General features: G+C 35.4%; 2 protein-coding genes across 3 annotated transcripts in view; both read right to left on the reverse strand.

Annotated features, from left to right (window-relative positions):
• Positions 1-3117: 3117 nt before the first annotated feature.
• On the reverse strand, positions 3118-15304 carry msmo1 (methylsterol monooxygenase 1). The gene is given in 6 exon segments (NM_213353.1): positions 3118-3920; positions 9091-9245; positions 10066-10192; positions 12097-12245; positions 12355-12643; positions 15265-15304. Coding segments are annotated over 5 exon segments (876 nt in total). The 5' UTR covers positions 12610-12643; positions 15265-15304; the 3' UTR covers positions 3118-3730.
• Positions 15305-17789: 2485 nt separating this feature from the next.
• klhl2 (kelch-like family member 2) overlaps positions 17790-21659 on the reverse strand; it is a 39072-nt gene continuing 35202 nt past the window's right edge. For both annotated transcript variants that reach the window (XM_068221150.1, XM_021476297.2), the window contains 2 exons: positions 20806-20949; positions 17790-19169 (listed from right to left, as the gene is read on the reverse strand). In XM_068221150.1, the coding sequence (XP_068077251.1) occupies positions 19141-19169; positions 20806-20949 (173 nt within the window). In that variant the 3' untranslated portion in view covers positions 17790-19140. The remainder of the gene's footprint in view (positions 19170-20805; positions 20950-21659) is intronic.

Below are 21659 nucleotides of genomic sequence, written 5' to 3' on the forward strand. Positions count from 1 at the left end.
TTAAACTTTTCTTCATTAAGTTAAAAAGATTCGTTTTGTGAGCAAAACCATGCAAGTTTACCCAAAAAAAGCTTCTGCTAACTTGTTACTTTAAGTTTAATCTCAGACCTCCTCACTTGAAAAAAAAAGGTTGCAGTATTTCTAACCCTAACAAAAATGACAAAAAAATAACAGTAACACCATTAATAATAACAACTACCAAATGAGAAATCAAATGCTCAAATGATCGAATAATGAATCAAAATGCATTCTCAGATGAGAAATCAAATGTATTTGATATTTATATTCCATAAACAACTAAGCAAAATCCTGTAGTAATTAAATGACAAATCAAATGCTTAAACTATAATCCAGATGGAGGAACTAGTTTCACAGCTGGAAGCTTATGATGGACTGATTTCTAGGAATATAAAGACACCTCATTCACACAGACTCTTTGCTGAGTCTTGTTTTCCCTGTGAATCATTATAAAGTAGGTTTTCTTGTTTGTCCTGCCATGTTTTGATCCTTGTCTTACTGTTATTGTAAGTATTGTTATTGTAATTCTGTGTCTAATAAATGTTTTGTATAGTTGTATCTGTTTTGTTTCTGTCAATTGAACTATGTTAGTTTGTTCTGATAATGTATTATTTCTTAGTTCCAATTTCCAAAGTTTTTTTGTTCATTGAACTAAGGGTATTTTAAGTCAGTGCAACTGATGTGTTTAAAAATTGAATACACAAGAAAAAACAAAAGGAAATAAGGAGTATGTATTTTTTTTTTGTTCACTCAATTTCAGGCATTCCAATTCTGCACACAAAAAATGTACAGTTGGCACAACCTAAAAACTTTTGTTACAGAGTAGTTCACCTCTTTCACCAGAAAACTAATAATCTTATGTTAACCCAACTAAATGTTTTTTTGTATTACTGACAAATTATTTGAGGTCAGCGCAGCTGATGTTTTCAAAAATTGAGTGAACAAGAAAAAGTGAATGGAAATAAGGATTATGTTTTTGTTGTACTGGCTTTAAATTTTTACAGTGTGCGGTTGAAGGCTTTTCCTTTTTTACGCCAAATTAAGGCTACATCATTGTGGCCAAACAATCTTTATTTCATCTGACCATAAAACAGAATACCAGAAGTCTTCTTTGTTTAAATGGGCATTTGCAAAGGCCAAGCGGACCTTTGTGTGCCTTCTCTGGGGAAGTGGTGTCCTCCTTGGTTTGTGGCAGACTAGTAAAACCCAGCGGTGTGCAGTGTCCGTTGGACTTTCTGCCTTGAGATGCTGCCATCAGCAGAGCCCAGATTCATTGGGATGGCCTAGCTGGTGATCCTTGAATTCTTTTTTCACAGTGCCAAACTTTCTTTTCCTTTTCTACTTGTTCTTTTTTTACCCCTCTCATTATCCTCCAGGCCAGGACACGTGTCCCTTTCAACTTCTGACCACACCCTTTGAGATTTTTCGCAGTGTCAAACTTTTTATAGAACTTTGGATTTACCCATAGACTATGATCGTTTGCAAAGTTATGAATAATTTTGGACATGCCACTTTTTGTTTAAAGATAAATAAAATCTGAGAAATATTTTTTTTCACAATGATGTCAATTCTACATTGTCTTGTCTTAGCCTGAGCCTGTGTCATTTCCAGCCCGTCGAGGCTCGTGTCAAATTCAAATAATTGATGTTTGTTACAGGACAGCCATTGGCACTGCACCTTCTCCTAAAGGCCTACATTGCCTCCAGTTGGTGAATGAGTGCCGCCTTATGGTGCATTCACAGAGAGGCTAGAAGTTGCTTTCCAGAACCTTCTCATTCAATGTTCGCTGAATTTCTCAATTGTACGTCTCTTTGAACAAAAGTGTCTGCTATATGACTAAATGTAAATGCATTTACATACACTGTTAAAACCAGAAGTTTACATACACTGTATAAAAAGACACATAACCATTTAAAAAAGATGTTAATGTGACTAAACTTTTTCTCTTTTAGGTAAGTTAGGATTATCAAATTAGTTTCTTTTACGCTTAATAGCATTAGAGCAATGAGAGACTTACTTTTTGAGAAATTGTTCGAACTTTTCTTAAAAGTCAAGTTTACATACAATAAGATTATTATGCCTCTGAAAAAAAAAACATATGATGGTGTCAAAGTTTTGGACGTTTTTGGAAGAACATTTGAGTTAATTGGAGGCACAACTGTAAAATAGTATTTAAGGAAAACCTCAAACACACTGCTTCCTTTTGTGACAACATGGGAAAATTAACAAGCCAGAATCAACAAAAAAGTCAGATTACAATTTGCTAAACAACACTGGGAAAAAGATTAATGTTTGGAGACATGTCCTGTGGTCTGATGCAACTGTTTGGCCATAATGACCAGTGTTACATTTGGAGGACAAAGAGAAAAGCTTACAAGCCTAGGAACACCATCCCAACTGTGAAGTATGGGGGTGGTAGCATCATGTTTTGGGGCTGTTTTGCTGCAGGAGGGACATCACGAAGAACGAACATTATGTAGAATACTGAAGCAAAATCTCAATACATCAGCCAGAAAATTAAAACTTGGCCACAAATGGGTCTTCCAAACAGACCATGACCCTTAGCATACTGCCAAATTAGTTAAAATTTGCTTTAAGGACAACAGAGTGAATGATTTGGCGTGGCCATCACAAAGCCCTGATCTCAATCCTATAGAAAATTTGTGGGCAGAGTCGAAAAAGCTTGTGCGAGCAAGACAGCCTACAAATCTGACACTGTTACACCAATTCTGTCAGGAAGAATAGGACAAACTTCCTTCAAACTATTGTGAGAAGCTTGTGGAAGGATACCCAAAACATTTGAAGTAATACAGTTTAAAAGCAAAGCTAAAAAATACCAAGCAAATCTATGTAAACTTTTGACTGTCTAGAAATTAATAGAAAATTCTCAACAAAAAAAAAATTGTCTCATTTTTCTGGCGTTTAGCAAATGTAAATAATTTAGGTAATCCTATCATACCTAAAACAGTAAACATTTAGAATGATTTAACATTAGACATATTTTTTTTAATGGTTATGTTGCTTTTTTTAGAGTGTATGTAAACTTCTGGTTTCAACTGCACATACACATTTACACATAGAGTGCAACCAATGTCAATGTTCTTGTAAATCTGTTTTTATTTTTATTTATTATTATTTTTAAGTTGCCTTCAAATGAACAAGCTAACAAATAAATTAGCTTTTACCCTCATGAACCATAAAACAGAATGATTTGATAAATGTTGCATATTGTACATTAACATTCTCTGTGTTGTCATCGTGTACAGTCACAAAATAAAGAAATTTTGCAAGAAAATAAATCGTGTAAGGCAACAAAGCAAAATAAGCCATTACAAAAATAACAATTTAAAACATTGCATCTTTGTTTAGGTGAAAGTAAAGTGCTTTTAGGGAATGATGTCATCATTATTTGAAACCGAAGAATGATTGTAATAATGGAAAGCACAGAAAACAGGCACAATTCCTGAAAACCAGTCTGTTGGAGTACTGTGACCAGTGGTCTAAAGTTGTTTGTGGGACGTTTTCCCATCTCAAAGGCACATATTCTCTAAGAATCTGGAAATGATTTAAAATCATTCAGTCCAATATTAAATACTTTACAATGAACGTGTGCAGCGGGGGGCATCAGACCAACCAAAGGCCAAAGAGAAGTCCATAAGAGCTGAGAGATTTTAGATGATGGTGAAGCATCATTGTGTGTGATTTCTGCTGTTCAGTCGCTCTTCACAGTTTTATGATGCGAGTAATGTTTGTTGAACTGGGAATCGGTGTCGAAAAGTCTGTCCCACCAGGTGAATGTAGAGCCATAGTTGCCAACAAAATTCATGTGGTGGAAATCATGAAAACGAGCTCCAGCATAAAATGGAATCAGATGCAGGGGGTTCAGAGGAATGTCGTAACCACTAAAGAGGGTAAAAGAGGGAATGGAATGTGAAAAAATGAAGCAATATAAAACATCCTCTAAACAAACAATCATCAATCAACTTTAAATACACTCTGTGGTTATAGCATATGCTAGGGACACCTGGTGGTCAAAACTGTGAATAACAACATGAACTTGAAGCACATGAAGCATACTTTAGAATGTTTTTTTTAAACATGGCAAACTTTAAGTTGAAAGTATAATTTTTAAATGCACTTACTATATCTCAATACACTCACCGGCCACTTTATTAGGTACGCCTTTCCAACTGCTCATTAACGCAATTTAAGCTAACACAGGAAACTAAGGTTACAATTCACACAGGCTCAGCAAAATTAGACAACAGAATATTGGAAAAACGTTGCCTGGTCGGATGAGTCTCGATTTCTGCCGTGACATTCAGATGGTAGGGTCAGAATTTGGTGTCAACAACATGAAAGCATGGATCCATCCTGCCTTGAATCAACAGTTCAGGCTCGTAGTCATAGTGTGGGGGATGTTTTCTTGGCACACTTTGGGCCCATTAGTACCAGATGAGCATCATGTCAACGCCACAGCCTACCTGAGTATTGTTGCTGACCATGTCCATCGCTTTATGACTGCAGTGTACTCATCTTTTGATGGCTATATCCAGCAGGATAACGCATCAAGTCTTAAAGCGTGAATCATCTCAGACTGGTTTCTTGAACATGACAATGAGTTCACTGTACTCAAATGGCCTCCACAGTCACCAGTTCTCAATCCAATAGAGCACCTTTGGGATGTGGTGGAACTGGAGATTCACATCATGGATGTGCAGCTGACAAATCTGCAGCAACTGCATGATGCTATCTTGTCAATATAGACCAAAATCTCTGAGGAATATTTCCAGTACCTTGTTGAATCTATGCCACAAAGGATTAAGGCACTTCTGAAGGGGGTTCAATCCAGTAGTAATAAGATGTACCTAATAAAATGGCCGGTGAGTGTAATATGCAATAAATATTAACTAGAATTATGTCTTTTCATTTTATTAATAGAGCCAGAGTCGCATAGTCTGATTACAAGTATTTTAAAGGGTCACGAAACACCAAAACACATTTTTTGAGCTGTTGACAGTTATTTATGTGTCCCATGCTGCTAAAAACACTATTAGGATACATATATTTCACAAAAAAGTGAAAATTGGTTGTTTTTGCGTTATTTCGAGCAAATTCGTACTTCCTGGTTTGAAACCAATTTTTGAATTTGCGTCATGGCCATGAGATCTTAGAGTGTATTCCAGCGTGTAGACTGGACCTGGGAGTGCCTTATTACGTCTCTGAGTGTGCTGCATTCATTCATGAGTAAGACTTGGTTCAAACCAATCAGTGCGCCCTATTGTGTATGTGGTGCAACTTTATTAATATGCATGATAGCTTCGAAGACTGTTTTTACCAGTTACAGTGTTCAGACGGCAGAGACACGCTACATTGTGTTGCCAAAACAAGCGTGTAGTGTTGCTTTTTTAATTTGCTGCAATGAAGGTTTTGTTTTCATTTTCTCTCTATGAGAGCACAGCTGGACTCACGTGTGGATTACAGCGCACGCTACGCTCGACAAGATTATGTGTCTAAGGAGCATTGTTTACCCAAGAGCTTTTCTCATCTGGAAATGGTGAAATCCTCATTTGCCACTCGTCTCCTTTTAATAAAGACGCGGCTCCAGTTGGTGTTGATCGTCCTGTCTCTACAGATTTGGTAAGTGAGCGATCAGTGGTTTTTGTTTCTTTTTTTCAGAGGTAAAGCTAGTTTGTATTGTCAGCAGTACTCTTTCAGTGTTTAAAGACGGACCTTAGTCAAATAATTTCTAAGTTACTAAAGTTTACCGTCTGTTAAAGGTGCAGTAGGTGATCTACCAAAAAGCTAACCGCTTAGCATTTTATCTTTGGACGGCGGGGAGGGACTGTGATTCAAAGCCACACCCCTTGAAATCGCACGCGTGCAACAGCCGACAGACAACCCACTAGTTCACGTCATTCGCCAGTTAGTTAGTGCCAGAGCTGTGCATCAATTACATTTATTACTTAGCCACACTTACATGCTATTTCAGAGCGAATATTCAGAGTAGCATGGTCAACAGTATAGGAAGGCTGTCATTGTTCAAAAATGACCCAATGTGAATATATAAGCGACTTCAGCTCATTAAAGCAGGCTAGGCGAAGTAGCGCTATTTACTGATGTTTTGTTGTTAAACTAAATATAAATCTACATTATAGATGCTGTCAAAGAACCTTATGAAACTGAAAATAATCACATCAATCTTTCACCAGGAGATTTCAGTGGCTGAACAACACGTCTGTGCATATAAGTCATTCATAACACAACACAATCTAACATAAAATAGTTTCAAAACAGAACATTACCATAACAGTAATACTTCAGCCATGGTGTCGTCCTTCCTCCAGCGTGCTAAAGTAACTCCAATATTGATTCAGGTATTTAAAAGTTTCAATTCAGCTTTTGATTTCTCCCAGTCCGTCTCGTGACCGCGCGGCCGCTTTAAGAGCGAAACCCGCGCCTGGCTTTACAGTAATCGCCCGAGCTCGGCTGTCCTTCTGCGCCTCCGGCTCCGACTCGGCATCTGCGAACGGCCCGCAGCTCGCTCGCGCGCATGCGTTTGTGATGCAGACGGGCACGCGCTAATGAAAGATCTGCGTGAACAGATGCGCAGAAGTCGGAATCTACATTTGCTGACAGACAGTCTGACTAGCTTATAAGAATTAAGAGAGATGACGGTCCGACTCTATTTAATTGGATGAACATTTTTTTGTTTTATGCTTTACCCAGAATATAAAAATACATATAAACACATTTAGATCATTTACTGTAATCATTACTATTGGACTGTGAAGAGACTTTCAACCAGCACAACAAAAAATGTTTCTGAAGACAATCACCTACTGCACCTTTAATATCACTACAATATTATGGACTGAAAGATCCGCTGTAAATGCTGCTCTCCGAGTGTAAACATGTTAGCACCACAATCAAACTATTTCCGTCGTGTAGGATTTTTGCTGCATTTTGAGACCGGAATAACACACACGGCTTTCTGAAATGCAGAGGTTTTTATTCTCTCATTCGCTGTGCTGTAACAAAACATTGCATAAAAAAGTACACGCTTAGAGAAGTTCCTCGAATCAAATATCTCGTTTGTCATGAGGGGCATGAATGAAATTCCTGAATTAAACTGAATTAAAGAGTTAAACTGCAGTAAAGTCCACCATTTAATAATTTGTCAAATAATTCGATTACTGATGTCCATGTAAACACAGTCACTGTCTTTCTCTTCTGCGTCTGTGTTTGTTTTGCCTACACAACACTCCCATTTTTATGCTAATTTTTACAGACCTTCCCTCTTTTGCTCCTTCGACACTGCCCCTTAAAACAGAGCTGGACACGCCCACTTTCCTGACTTTTTTCAAAGAAGAGGTGTGAAAAAACCCTGCTGAAATGGGGGGGTTTCATGACCCTTTAAAAATTACTCTTATTACAAATACTTGTTTTTTTAGGAATCAGATAGCATAATCCAGATTATAGATATAATCCATTACTACACAGCCCTCTGTATAGACAGCTTCGGTGATAATCATTTTTTGAAATTGAGTATATAGCATTTTATACAATAGTTCTGTCTGGTTTTTGAATCTGATTTGCTGATAGTTGTGCGATATTCTATAGCACTCGTCCAGCCTTTTAACCCTTCACCCTTGTATATTACTCCACCCAGCAACAAGCAGAGGACGCTCTACAGTTTGACAAATATTCCTGCTGTTGGACAACATAATGTACTTTTAGGGCTTTTTAGGTGAGAATGTAGTTGTTTAGATTGCAACTATGTAGTTTATTTATAAGGATAGTGCGTATTTTAAATATTTAGCATTTCTGAGACACAACGCTTAGGGGGCCATTAGCCTGTCTTTGAGAAATGATGGTTGACAATGTTTATCCACAAGATGGCGAAGGAGGCCGCATAATAAGCCCTTAGAGAAAAACATCCTCATTTCCAAACTACGGCTGATTAAATCATTATCAAACCAGTAAATGACATTCTAAGTCGATCTCTCTCATTTGTATGTTGTAGTGCGCTATTTATACCATAGTAATATTGTGATCTCACGATTGCAACAGAGAAATACTGGGAGATATCTCTGTTGACGGATGGATTTCATGCCGTTGAGCCTCGCAATCTTAAAATGTGAGCAAAATCATCTGTTTTGTCATCACTTTAGACATTATGCTAGAGAATCATACAAATACTAGCTCCAAAGTCAGTAAATGTGAATGAATGGCAGAAGAAAGTAGTTTCTATTACAAAAGGGTTTTTAGACTCTCCGTGTTTGATTTTCTTTTTTTTTCTCACAATTCTGCCATCAAACTGTTGTATAAACACAATATCACACTCGTAGCAGTGTGGCTGTATATCGTCACTGGTGGGACACTAAGGCACTCGGCCAATGCACGTCTCTCAGCAATGGGATTTACAGCCACATCGCACTGCTACAAGTGTGATATTGCTCATATATACCATAAAAAAAACATTATATACAGCATTTACTGTGTGTGACTGGGTAGAGGCAAAGACTAAAACATTATACTAAAACTTTGTTCATATACTGGATACAAATCTATTAAATCTAGCTAATTCAGCAGGTTTGTGCCTATAGATCTGCAGAAATAATGCTGTTGTCTTGGTTTCTGCAGTTAACAAAGCAGCATGATGTCAAATCTAGCAGGATTTCATTGATTTCATAAACTACACAGCATCTTGATATTTGCATAATTGAGCCAAACTTTAGCATACAACCATACACTGCATAATCAAAAATGATATAAATTTAATACCTTGCAAAATAGCATTTAAGGCTTTTTAATACTTTTTAAGGGCCCATATATTTCTCTACATTGATTTATTAACTTTTTAGGACACCACAGACACCCTGATTTTAATAAACAAATGTCCTAGAACTATTATTATATGTGACGATATTTAGCTGTGTATCAAATAAGCATTATTGTTAAATATAGTGTCCCCTTGTGGCGCAGTAAGTAATTATCAGCAATTCTGTGTAGACTTAGCAAAACATTGATCCAGACTACAGCTCTTTCACATATTTGCAGTGCAGTTACCTGTGAACATCAATGGTTTCCAGCAGGCGGAAAGTGACCCAGGCCCACAGTAAGATCATATGATTGCAGAAGACCATGATGCCAATGAAGAATCCAGCACCCAGAATCAAAGTCTCAAGAGGGTGGGCATATTCTGCCTGCATGCCAAATGGAGACTAAAACATAAACATAGATTATAGATCAAGAATCATTATTAAGGCTATAATGTAACTAAATTTGAGTTAGTTAAATAAGAAATGAACTATAACTACAACTTTTCAAATTTACTGTATATAATGCATTCTGAAAATGGAGATAACTGACTCTTAAAATTATCTGGCAATCTAACATATATTGTTAAAAGCAAAATGGCTAAGATGGCAAGCACGAGAAAATACTCAATTTTAAATGTTCAAAAACTGCATTTTAATAAGAAACCAACATTTGGGGATTGAAAGGAATGATATACATTGAATGACTTGTGAAATGAAATACTTGGCATAAAATTGATAATGAAAGTGTACATATTTAAATTTCGCTGACACCATTTCTGCCTATTATTACAATAAACAATATATAATATCTGCTAATTAAGCAAATGCACTACTATACTATAAAAACTATAGTTCTTTTCCATTTCTCTTCATTTTATTGTTTTTTCTTTATTTAACAAGGATATTGATAGAGTATGTGCATGGCTGGTCTGTGCTCAACATTTGTAATTCTGTTACAGTTCTGTCATCACTTATTCGATTTTATTCCTTCTAAACCTCAGGAACATGACCATGTGTTTATACTTAATTTCACTGACACAGAAAAAGACTGACATGTTTTTAGCTACTGCTTTTGCACTTCAGACATCTTAAAATCCATCTGTTGATCTCAATCAATTTTCATACTTTTTACATCTCTTAAACACTGTTTGTGACTGTTATCACTACATGATGAAGAAATGAACAGATTCACCAACACATTTGTGAAAGTGTGTCAACTTACAGTGAAGTCATGATGAACTTTATGAATGTATTTGTAGATTCTGCGATGATGTAGAGCTCGGTGGAGAAAGTAATGCCAGGTGTCTTCAATTACAGCACAACCAAAACACTGGGCCAGTAGAAAAGGCCTGAGATGGTGAGAGAGATAAAATACAAAAAAGAAAACAACTTCAAAAAAGGTTTTACTCATAGCTTCAGCTTCACAGACCAATACAAATTCTGCTAAAAATTTATGTTACCAGTCTTCTAAAAACAATTTAAAAATTGTTTATTTTTTCATTGGTCTGAATAAATTTTGAATAAATGACTCCTTCATAAAGACTTCACATTTGTTATTAATGAATCAGTGGTTTTGAATAATTCTGGATCTAATGATTTGGTAACTTTATTTTTTTATTTATTACTTGTCACCACCTACTGGTGTAACATTGTATTTTATGTAAAATTCATTTGAAGTTATTTTTAAAAGGTGATTAAGCTTAAGACACTCCAAGTCGACGTCAAAGAACTACAGGTAGTAGTTGTGTAACGGATCAAAAGTCTCACGGTTCGAATCACATTATGGTTTTTTAGGCACTGATCGGACCATTTTTTGGATCAGCCGTGGATTGTGATCCGTACAAATCACGGATCAACCGTGATCCATTAAACACCTAATAGGTAGTGGCGACAAAAACTGAATTCTGTAATAACCTCAGGTTCGCTGGTCACTAAAATGCTGCACATGAAAACATAAAACAGATGACAGCCAAATGAAATAAGAACAAATAGCATCAACGAAACCCAATTGTGTTGTCGCCTCAAGTTGTATCTGGACTAAAAAGCTGTGCATGAACACACCAAACAAACGAAAGCGACTGAGGCCCTATTTTTAAAACTGCACTTTTTTCTATGCAGTTTCATTGTTTGGCCACACGAAAACAGTATTGGGTGACCGAAACCAAAACTTTCTGACAACTCCGAAGGTTGATAAAATGATCAATTTAACATTAACTGTAACTATGTTGAAGTAAATGTTTCTCATTTGATTTTAGCTTAAGTTGATTCATGAAAATAATTCAAACTAAAGTTACATTGTGACATACACCTTTTTGGTGCTTCCTTTGGTTACTCTACTATGTAACCATAGCTTTCTGCCACAAGTAGATGTCATCAGGTCAAGCCACTGCCCATCTACTCATGGCTTCCAGTTTTCCTCCTCTCTCTTACTCCATAGCCAGCATGAAGCCCGTTCTGCTTCTTTTCCCATCCTGTAATTAGCATGTTTCTTGCTCTTCTCTTCCATGCCTAAAGCTGACATCAGTCGCCATACTAACTTTGCTGGAAAGCCTCTACACCCTACCTCCACAGGAAACAATCATGCCTTTGTTTTTACACTCCTAGATTAGTGGTGTTTGTTTTAAGGCCTATAATTAAAATGATTTTACTGTCTTTGACCACAAGAAAATATCTAGAAGAAGAGCTGAATCAGAAAAAAATGTTGCAATGTATCACGTATTCCACATTGTTCGACAACTGGACGGTAATTAACCTCTGTTCTCATGTTGTATGCAATCCTCCTCATAATTATTCTTGTCTTGAATTGTCTACTTGATATGTCACTTAAAAATGTCACACTTGCGCTCGATTTGTGGCTGAATAATCAGTTGAGGATCCAACGCTGATTCAATATGCTGAATCGGGCCAACAAACTACAACATTAACCCTGATGAGAGCTTATTTGTGGAAAACAAAACCAACAAGCCAAACTGACGAAATGACAAAACTCAATTGATTGATATATTACGCATCTCTACATATTCCTTATATATTGTCTTTTTGGGAGGGCAGGTGAGGAGTACGTTACAGTAACCCACCCTGCTTTTGTCAAAAGCATGAACAAGATTCTTCAAGTCTTCACTGGAAACAAAGCATCTAATTCTTGCCATGTTTTTGAGATGATAGTGTGCTGTTTTCATTACTGCTTTGACATGACTACCGAAACTAAGATCTGACTCCAGAGTCACTCTCATAAAGTGAGCTGTGTTCTCACCAGCGGGGCATGGTGTCCCAGTCATAAGGGATGCTGAAGAACTCAGTGAAGTAATATGTGCCGCAGATGAGCGGTAGCTGTATACAGAAGTGATTAAACAGCAGCATCTTGAAGCACTTCCACTGTTTCTCCCATGTCTCTGGTTTATCCTACATCAACAAAAACATATATGACAAGTTGTTAAATGAATAATAATTAATAAATAATATTCTAAAAGTATTCAAATTAAAACTAAATATAAAGTAATTTCAAACACACCGGCTGGATCTTATACTTTTGCATGAAAGGAAGAAACTGAAAGATAAATCCAGGCAGGCAGAAGAGAAAATAAATGAGTTCATGGACGATGAGCGAGCCCCAGGTGGCAATCTGGAATTTGGTGTAGTTCTGCAGCATGTGGTTCCACGCATGTTTAAAAGGTTCCTGCAGTGGATTTTGCGGAAGAAATGAATCCACAAATTCCACCGCCAGAAAAGCTGAAGACAGGATGTTGGCTGTGCCGTTCACCTCCATGGCAGCGAGTCAGTGAGACTCTCCGAATGAGTAACTGTAAAAACAAATGAAGAGAGATGAGATATCTGTAGCACAGAAAGGCTTGAATGAAGGACACTGGGTTAATATTGAACTGCATCATATCAGGAAGTGTTAGATAAAAAAACATGAATATCAGTCACAGTCAAATGAGTTCAAAGAGACTCTGGAGTCCAAGTTTTTTATATCGATATAAATATTGTGAAAATATTTGGTTTCCAAAAATATTTGGTTTCAAAAATAAACCAAAAATATTTGGTTTCATATTGTAAACCTAAAGACAGAATTATTTGAGTCAAAGTTAAATGTATTTCAAGTTCAATATTGTTGACTTAAAAATGTTTATCATTAAAGAAAAAAAAACTGAATGTTTCTCATTTTAATCTAAATAAACAAAAAATGAATAAAAACTACAGATACCTAATCTGAACCTAAATGATCCAAATGCAATAAATTCCTAAATCTAGTATAAAATGTAAACATTTTTTTGAAATGCAAAAATTATTAATAAAATAAAACTAAATAAATATTGAAAAATTCAGCCCAGATGCTGCTAGACCTTTAAGATTTGAGCTTTACAATAAAAAGCAAAAACAACAAAATAAATTATAAATCAAATCTTTAATAATTTCACAATTATTAACTTTGCTTTATAATATTTAATAATCGTTCGTTACAAAACAAGCTTCTCAGGTTTAGGCATAGGCCGCTATAATATTTTGACGGTATGATACCTTGGATAAAAATATCACGGTTTTGTGATTACTGCTCTAAAATAAATTATTTTTAAATGTCTAGGTAAAAACCTAAAACTTGTTTCCCCTTTGAACACAATATATTTTTTTTTGACAAACATTAAAAATATTTTGTTACAGTAAACATGTCAGGCTGAATTATTAAAATGAATCATTGGATTCTGCGGTCTTCATTAAAACAGATTTCTTTACAATTTAAAACGGCGTCTTTGAAGATCTTTTCTGCTGGGGATACTGTTATCCTAAAAAAATAAAAGCAAACAAGCAAACAAAAAAATCTTATCGATACCGTAATAACAGTAAAGCTTACGGTAAAGTTTAAAAACCTTGACTTTCCAAACTGTGGTATACCTTGAAAATAGTTATCATCCCATGCCTACTCAGGTTGCATAACTATAAATAATTCTAATATTAAACATAAAATGCTGGAAAGTTTTTTACAGGAAAGTTGAGGTAAAGTTGGTTTCATATTCGCACATTCCTTCAAAACAACTTCTCACTTCAAAACATTAGCACTATTTAATCAACTGTGAACAATGTTGTGCTTTGATAGTCATTGGCTGCTAAAGTGATTTACCCATTTAGAATTTGCAAATAATAATTTTCTGTAGGGATGCTCGATCGATCGGTATCTGTATATAGTTATATAGAGCTTAAATAATCAGAATCGGTACTTGGTATCGGCAAATCAACATGATGAGGAATCGGCACTCTGTATCTGTTAAAATATCCTGATCGGAGCATCCCTACTTGTCTGAAATGATATTATTAAGAAGAAAGTCTGAATGTGCGAATATAAAACCAACTTTGCCCTAATCACAGAAAAGTGTTACATTAAATATTATGGGTAAATATTAGGTGGCTCCATGTTTATTATTTTAAAACCATACATTACAAAATAAGCTAAAACACTACAGGTATGTGTAAATTATTATGGTTTAATATTAGGCTGCTCCATGTTTATTAACCAGTCTGGCTATTAAATCACTTCATAATACACTTTAAAATGAATACAGATGATAAAATAACAATTACAACCTACACATATTTACAGTAATCTCTTCATTTTGTAAATAATTCTTTTCTAAAATGATATTGTTAAGAAGAAAGTCTGAATGTGCGAATATAAAACCAACTTTACCTCAATAGTTTGTTATTGTGATTTTATCATGTGTATTCATTTCAAAGTTTATGTGATTTGAGACTGAACATGGAACAGCCTAATATTTAACCATAGTATTTTATGTAACATTTTGAAAGTGTCACATAAAACATTATGGTTAAAGTTAAATATTAGGCAGCTCTGTTTATTATTTTAATAACCATACATTACAAAACAATCTTCACAATAATTAGAATTACACAAATGCCAACATAAATTAAGGTTATATATTAGGCTAACTTACTCCATGTTAATTAACCGTTCAGGCTCTTAAATCTCATAACATAATACACTTTAAAATAATTACAGATGACAAATTACAATAACGTACAAACATTCATTGTGTATGCGTGATGTGAGCGATTTAACGTTACCTATTTAGAATCTGAAAATAATGCTTTTCTGAAATGACATTATTAAGAAGAAAGTCTGAATGTGCGAATATAAAACCAACTTTACCTCAATTAACAAACTACAAATATTTAATCTCTAAAAACGTTTATCCCTCAAAAGCAAATATCTATCGAAACAATCCCTCAAATCAACAGGAAGTCCAGCAGTAATACTGAAATTGATCTTGTTTACACTCTTCTGCAGCAGCAACGCTACATCATGTATTCGAAAAAGCGCAAATATTCTAAATGTCATATTTATTAAATTATATCTGAACAACAAACGTGTGAATATTTAAGAGTGTTGATTTCTATGTTGTTGACTCACCTGTGAGAAGAAGTCCTTCTACCTGCGTTAACTGTAGGACGCTTTTAATGTAAAGAAAGTTCACATAAGACCATTGGATGAGGCAAGAGGAGAGGACGAGTGCGGGCTGAAGACGGGCGCCGATTGGCTCAGATTAGAAGGAGACTGACGTGTGCGGGTAGAGACGGCACTCTGATTGGTTGAGGGAATGAACTGGCGATAGCCAGACCTCGATTTTTCGCAGATCCACCCAATTAAAAAGCGCGAGTGTTTCATAACCTCAACGAACTGAAGCGAGAACTTTTCCTTTTTATGACGAGCCTCAAATTATGATCAATGAAATGTATGTAATGTCTTGGGAAATTAATGTTTCCTATTGTTTTAAAAAACACTTCTGTGTATAATATGCTGTGCCTGTATGATTTTTTTAGATTTATTTTTAATGTACAAATTAGTAAAACAGAAGTTATAAATTATATTATTATATATAATTTTTACGAAATTGTTCAGTTCTTGTTATCATGTTTATTATGTCATTAACTTAATTTTAATAACTGTGCTGTCATAGTTCTGATGTATGAATTTATTATATACAATTATACCTTATTTTATATTGTTTCAGTATTAGTTTAAAGTTTTATTCTTTTTATTTTATTTTAATTCATAATTATTTTTTTACCTTGAATACAAAAAATGAGCTTAAAATATTGTTTATATTTTTATATTGTTTTTATATTTGTTACTTTTTGGCATCATTATACAAGTTTTAAGCTTGTTTTGTGTATTATTATTTTATTTTTAATACTTGGTTTATCTTGTTTGTTCTCATTTCAACAGTGAAAAATGAATAAATCTGAATTTATAAAAATGTTTAGATTATATTGCATTACATTGTAGTGCTAAGGATTTCCCACTTAATACAGTACTGTACTTGGTAATATTTATTCACAGTTTATATATATTTTTCATTTGCTAATTTGTATTATACTATTATTTTGTTTACTTACTATTGTTTTTTAATACTTAATTTTTTATAAAAATGTAATGATAATACTTAAAGAAAAATACTTGAAAAGTATTTCAATTTACTGTATGGTTTAAATTACTGTATATTTAATTTGTTGCTATTATTATCATTATCAGAGGCGACACTAGCTCAGTTGTCTGTCACCTCACAGCCAGAAGGTCGCTGGTTCAAGTCTTAGCTGGAGTTTGCATGTTCTCCTCATGTTAGCATGGGTTTCCTCCGGGTGCTCCGGTTTCCCCCACAGTCCAAAGACATGCAGTATATGTGAATTGGGAAAACTAAATTGTCCATATTGTATGTGTGTGAATAAGTGTGTATGGATGTTTCCCAGCGATGGGTTGCGCTGGAAGGGCAACCGCTGTGTAAAACATATGCTGGATTAGTTGGTAGTTCCTTCCGCAGTGGCAACCCCTCATGAAACCATAGGCCAAAGCCAAGGGAAATTAAATTAAATTATGATTATTACTATTATTAATATTATATTTGCTTCTTTTCCACCACAAGCTCTCATTTGTGTTTTATAGATGAAGTATTAATAACTAAAACAACAGACTTTCTCTTGCTATCATTTTGCCTACATTTTTAGTACCAAATATGCACAGTAATTACCAAAACATACATTTAAAAGTTTGGTAACACTTTATTTTTTAAAGGTACAATTGTTTGCAATTTATTGCTATTAATAAATTACTTTTAGCTTAACAAACTCCTAATTTGCTGCTTATTAATAGTTATTAAGCTAGTTATTAAGTTATTAAATCATCAGGGGTGTAGAATAGGATTATGCCGAATATGTACTTTATTAGTACTAATAAACAGGCAATATCTTAATAACAGGCAGGTAAAAAGCCACAAGTTAATAGTGAGAATTGTTACTTAAACCGAAGCCTTACAGTAAGTTTATAATATACAAACAATCAGCAAACTAACATTAAATTGTTCTGCATTTCACACTTAAGTTAGGATTTATAATAAGTGTGTTTGGCATGCTGTCCCAGGAAAGAGCCCTGAGCTTAAGGGATCCTTGAAACCAGGGCTCCCTCCCTTTCGCAGGGCGAGAGGAGAGATTGAGCTTGTGTAGATCTCAAAAAGTCACCCACTGATATGACTAAAAGGTCAACTATTTGAGAAGGAAATACTGATGCTGGGAACTAGACTATGGTGCCCATTTGGCTTAGTCGGTTTCTGTATGACGCATGTCTTTGGACGGTTTGGACGGAGAACTCAGGGATCATGCAAACTCTGCACAGAAACGGAAACCAGCCCTGTGGGGACCAGAGCCGACAGTATTCTTGCTGTGAGGCAAGGGGAAGGGGAGGAGGGTGGTTGTGGAATAAAGACTGTGGTTATTTATAGTGACTTCGGTATCATCTGATTGGAAGATCATGTATTAGCTAATGCGGGACCAGCTGTGGTCAATCATAACCACGTGATCCTCTCGAAATTAGTTATAAATAAATAAACTTATAAATAAATAAACTTCCCTTAATATGAACTGACACTCCTCCACGATTAGATGTATTTACTAGAAGCATGTTTATTATTAATGATATAAAACAAGTTATGAAACTTCAAGAACACAACATTCCTCTTGACTGACAATTAATAATACACTGTTGTATATATATATATATATATATTCATTAATAGGCTTGGTGACAGTAGTTAAAGAGAGAGTTCAATACTAAACAGCAAGAGCAGAATAGAGAAAGCCATTAAAAAGTGGACAGAAATGACAGAAAACAAAACAGGAAAGAAGAGCGAGATCAAGAGAAACAAAAGAAAATGGAGATTATTAAAGAAACAGTACCTTTATACGTCTTCAGTGTTCAATACCGCTAGTACAGAGAGCACGTCACGTTGGTTAGTGAGTACAGCAGTAGTTTAGAATGGCACACAAACATCAGTATTGAGAACCATGCAAAGCGGTTTTTAATACCCAAGCATCCAGCATCAGTCCACAGGATCGTGCAAGCTGAAGCATTCATGTCAACGTCTCAAATATGTCATAGATTGCAATTCCCGAACAACCGGACCACAAAAACAAAAAAAGCCAGAGGATATTAAAAGAAAAAACCAAACATAACACAACAACGGACAGTTCAAAACGTTAAGACTTCAAATGTTATTTGGCAAACAATTCGCAGAAATGTTAAAGTTTGTTCATCTTCGATGGCAACCCTTCTCACATATAGCCAAGCAAAATTTCAGCTCCAACCATAAAACGCAATTCACATCATCACCGCCATCATCCGAGCTTCATAACAAAGACAGTTGAAGTCCAGTGGCTTCAAGAACAACCTTCCACGAGGCAACAAAGTGCTGGTCCTAAAAACTAGACACCTTTTCTTCTTCAGGCTTTATCTGAATAAGCAAAAACCCTCAAGGGGTTCCTTCGGATCAAAAGATCAAGCAGCATAAAATGTCTGGCCATCCCAACAGCTCAACCGCAGGAACGCTCTGATCACGTCTCAGACGCGCTGGCCAAATATACACTCCAGATTCTGCTTCGTCAGTGCTCCGCAAAGTGCAATAAACATCACCAATCACTACTCTCAAACAAGAGGAACAGAAAGAAAAGAGAGATCTAGAGTGTGTGAGAGTTTGGATTAAAGAACGAAAGAAGTAGTGTGTGAATGCGGGTTTGAATGAGTGTGTGTTTGTGTGTGTGTATGTGTGTGTGTGAGAGAGAGAGCGAGAGGGAGGGAGGGAGAGAGAGAGAGAGAAAGAGAGAGAGTAGTATTTCTCCAGGCCATGTCCATAGTGAAGCAACTCCAGGATGAAGCGTCAGTCGAGAAAGAGCTTCAGTGTGAGCGAATCATCTGCTGTACTTCAGCTTCAGCTCCAGTGTTCAACGAGTCCACCGCTGCTCAGAGAGGCTTATCAATCACAGTCACGCCTACACACACAAACAAAAATACACATATAGAGTCAGAATTTATTCAAATCAAACTGCTTTTAGTCCCTTTAAGGAAAGTCCTTTCACTCAAGGGCCATCTTTGGAACGCCTCTCAGTCAAGCCAGTGCTAGTGATGGCTAATTTTGAGGTATTTCTCCATGAAGCTTCAAATCCTTTACAAATCTTTCTGCAGGGTTATGTTATTTCAGTAAACAGGGCTTTATAAGGTGGCCGAGAAAGCTAAACATGCTGCAATTTAAGAAAACATGTGGAATTACAAAAAACACCAGCAAATTAAGAAATGATCTTTATTTTCGTTTGACAGCACACCTGCTGCAAATCCTCACAAGGCAAACCATAACCTAAGCAGTGGTGTCCACCATGTTTTAGGGTCCCCGTTTAGGAAGCAAATGTTAGCAAACACATGATACCAAGTGCATTATTATTGTTATTAACATGCAGTAATACTAGCTAAAACGTGGTACAAACGCGTTTACACCAAACACCCACTAGATGACGCCCTTTCCCAGTCAGTGTGTTTTTTCCCCCCAGAGGACTGGGATTATTTCTTGTCTTTGAGAATATCTTTGTAAATATTTCACCAACTCAATAAAATTATTTACAGTTACGATACTACCAATACTGCAACACTGATGGCCTCAAAAACAAGCTGCTATAAAATTAAAATAAAAACTACTAAACCATTTTCTTCAGTTTTTAAAAAGAGTTTAATTAATTAATCTGATAATAGAGACCTTAAAACATTTCCACAACAAAAATGTAGTTTAGAATTTATTTAGAAAAAATAACATGTATACTAGATGAAAAAAAAAACTGTTGTACATGTAATTTGAAGAGCTGAACTGTGACCCTTATACATCATTGATATTTTCCATCTGTAAATAAATCCATTTATATTTTCATTCTAAAAATATCTGACAGTCAGGTAATTTGTAAATGCTTCTGACTAAATTATAACCTTGGTAATATACGCTGAAGTACAATGCAAAGAATGCGTTACATAGTATAACAAAGCAAAAAGTAAATTTTTGTATCAGGTTTTAAAAATAGTATTATAACCTTATAATAATAATAATTATTATTATTATTATTATTATTATTATTATTATTATTATCATTATTATTATTATTATTATTATTATTAGCCCCCCCTTTGAATTGTTTTTTTTTTCTTTTTTAAATATTTCCCAAATGATGTATAACAGAGCAAGAAAAGTTTCACAGCATGTCTGATAATATTTTTTCTTCAGGAGAAAGTCTAATTTGTTTTATTTTGGCTACAACAAAAGCAGTTATTAATTTTTTAAACAACAATTTTAAGGACAAAATTATTAGCCCCTTTAAGCAAATTTTCTTTCTACAGAACAAACCATCGTTATACAGTAACTTGCCTAATTACCCTAACCTGCCGAGTTAAATTTAAATTTCACTTTAAGCTGCATAGAAGTGTCTTGAAAAATCTAGTCAAATATTATTTACTGTCATAATGACAAAGATAAAATATATCAGTTATCAAAGATGAGTTATTACAACTATTATGTTTAGAAATGTGTTGAAAAATACAAAAATCTTGAAGAAGGTTTGGTATTTGTAACCCTGGCTTTGTGTCCCTCACCTGCGTAGCTGCGTCCAGTGCTCATGCAGGTAGGGAGAAGAGTCCATTTATCGGTGTTTGGATTGTAAAACTCCACCGAAGCCAGATTGCACGAGCCATCATCACCACCAATCACATATAGCAGGTTACTTAAAGCACACACTCCTGAAAAACAAACGCACGCACGCACGCACACACGCACACACACACGCACACACACGCACACACGCACACACGCACACACACGCACACACACGCACACACACGCACACACACGCACACACACACACACACACACACACACATTTAGCTGATGTCAATACACAATTTTCACACAATAGAGATGTCCATTCCCACATATTCCCATGAATTATCAGCGATTTAGATGAGATGCAAAAGTGAGATGCTACAGTCAATACTACAGTCTTCAGTATGATATGATCCTTCAGAAGATGTGGAAACTGTGATAAAGGACCATTCAAAAGTACCTTTCTAAAACATGTACTTGCTTTTATTTATCAAGAAATATATTAAGAGATTTGTGGCTCAGTAGTAAGAGCTTATGATATCAGATCTCATCTCATCAAAGTTGATGTGGGTTCAAACCCCACTTCAGAAGGTTGAGTCAACATAAGAAGCTTATATTAGACACCTCAGAAATAAGAGATAAATATACATCACAGGCAGCATCTTTGTGTGTGACATTAGCAAAGAAAATAATTTTACAAAATTGGAAATCAGATTACGTGCCTGTCTTTGGCTGCATTTACACTGCATGGTTCAACTGACTCAATTCCGATTTTTTTCTGTCATGTGGCACAGATCGGATATGGTCTATGTACGTGTAAGCAGGAGGAAAAAAAATCACATGGATT

The sequence above is a fragment of the Danio rerio genome, chromosome 1 (assembly GCF_049306965.1).
Source record: "Danio rerio strain Tuebingen ecotype United States chromosome 1, GRCz12tu, whole genome shotgun sequence".
Lineage (NCBI taxonomy): Eukaryota > Metazoa > Chordata > Actinopteri > Cypriniformes > Danionidae > Danio > Danio rerio.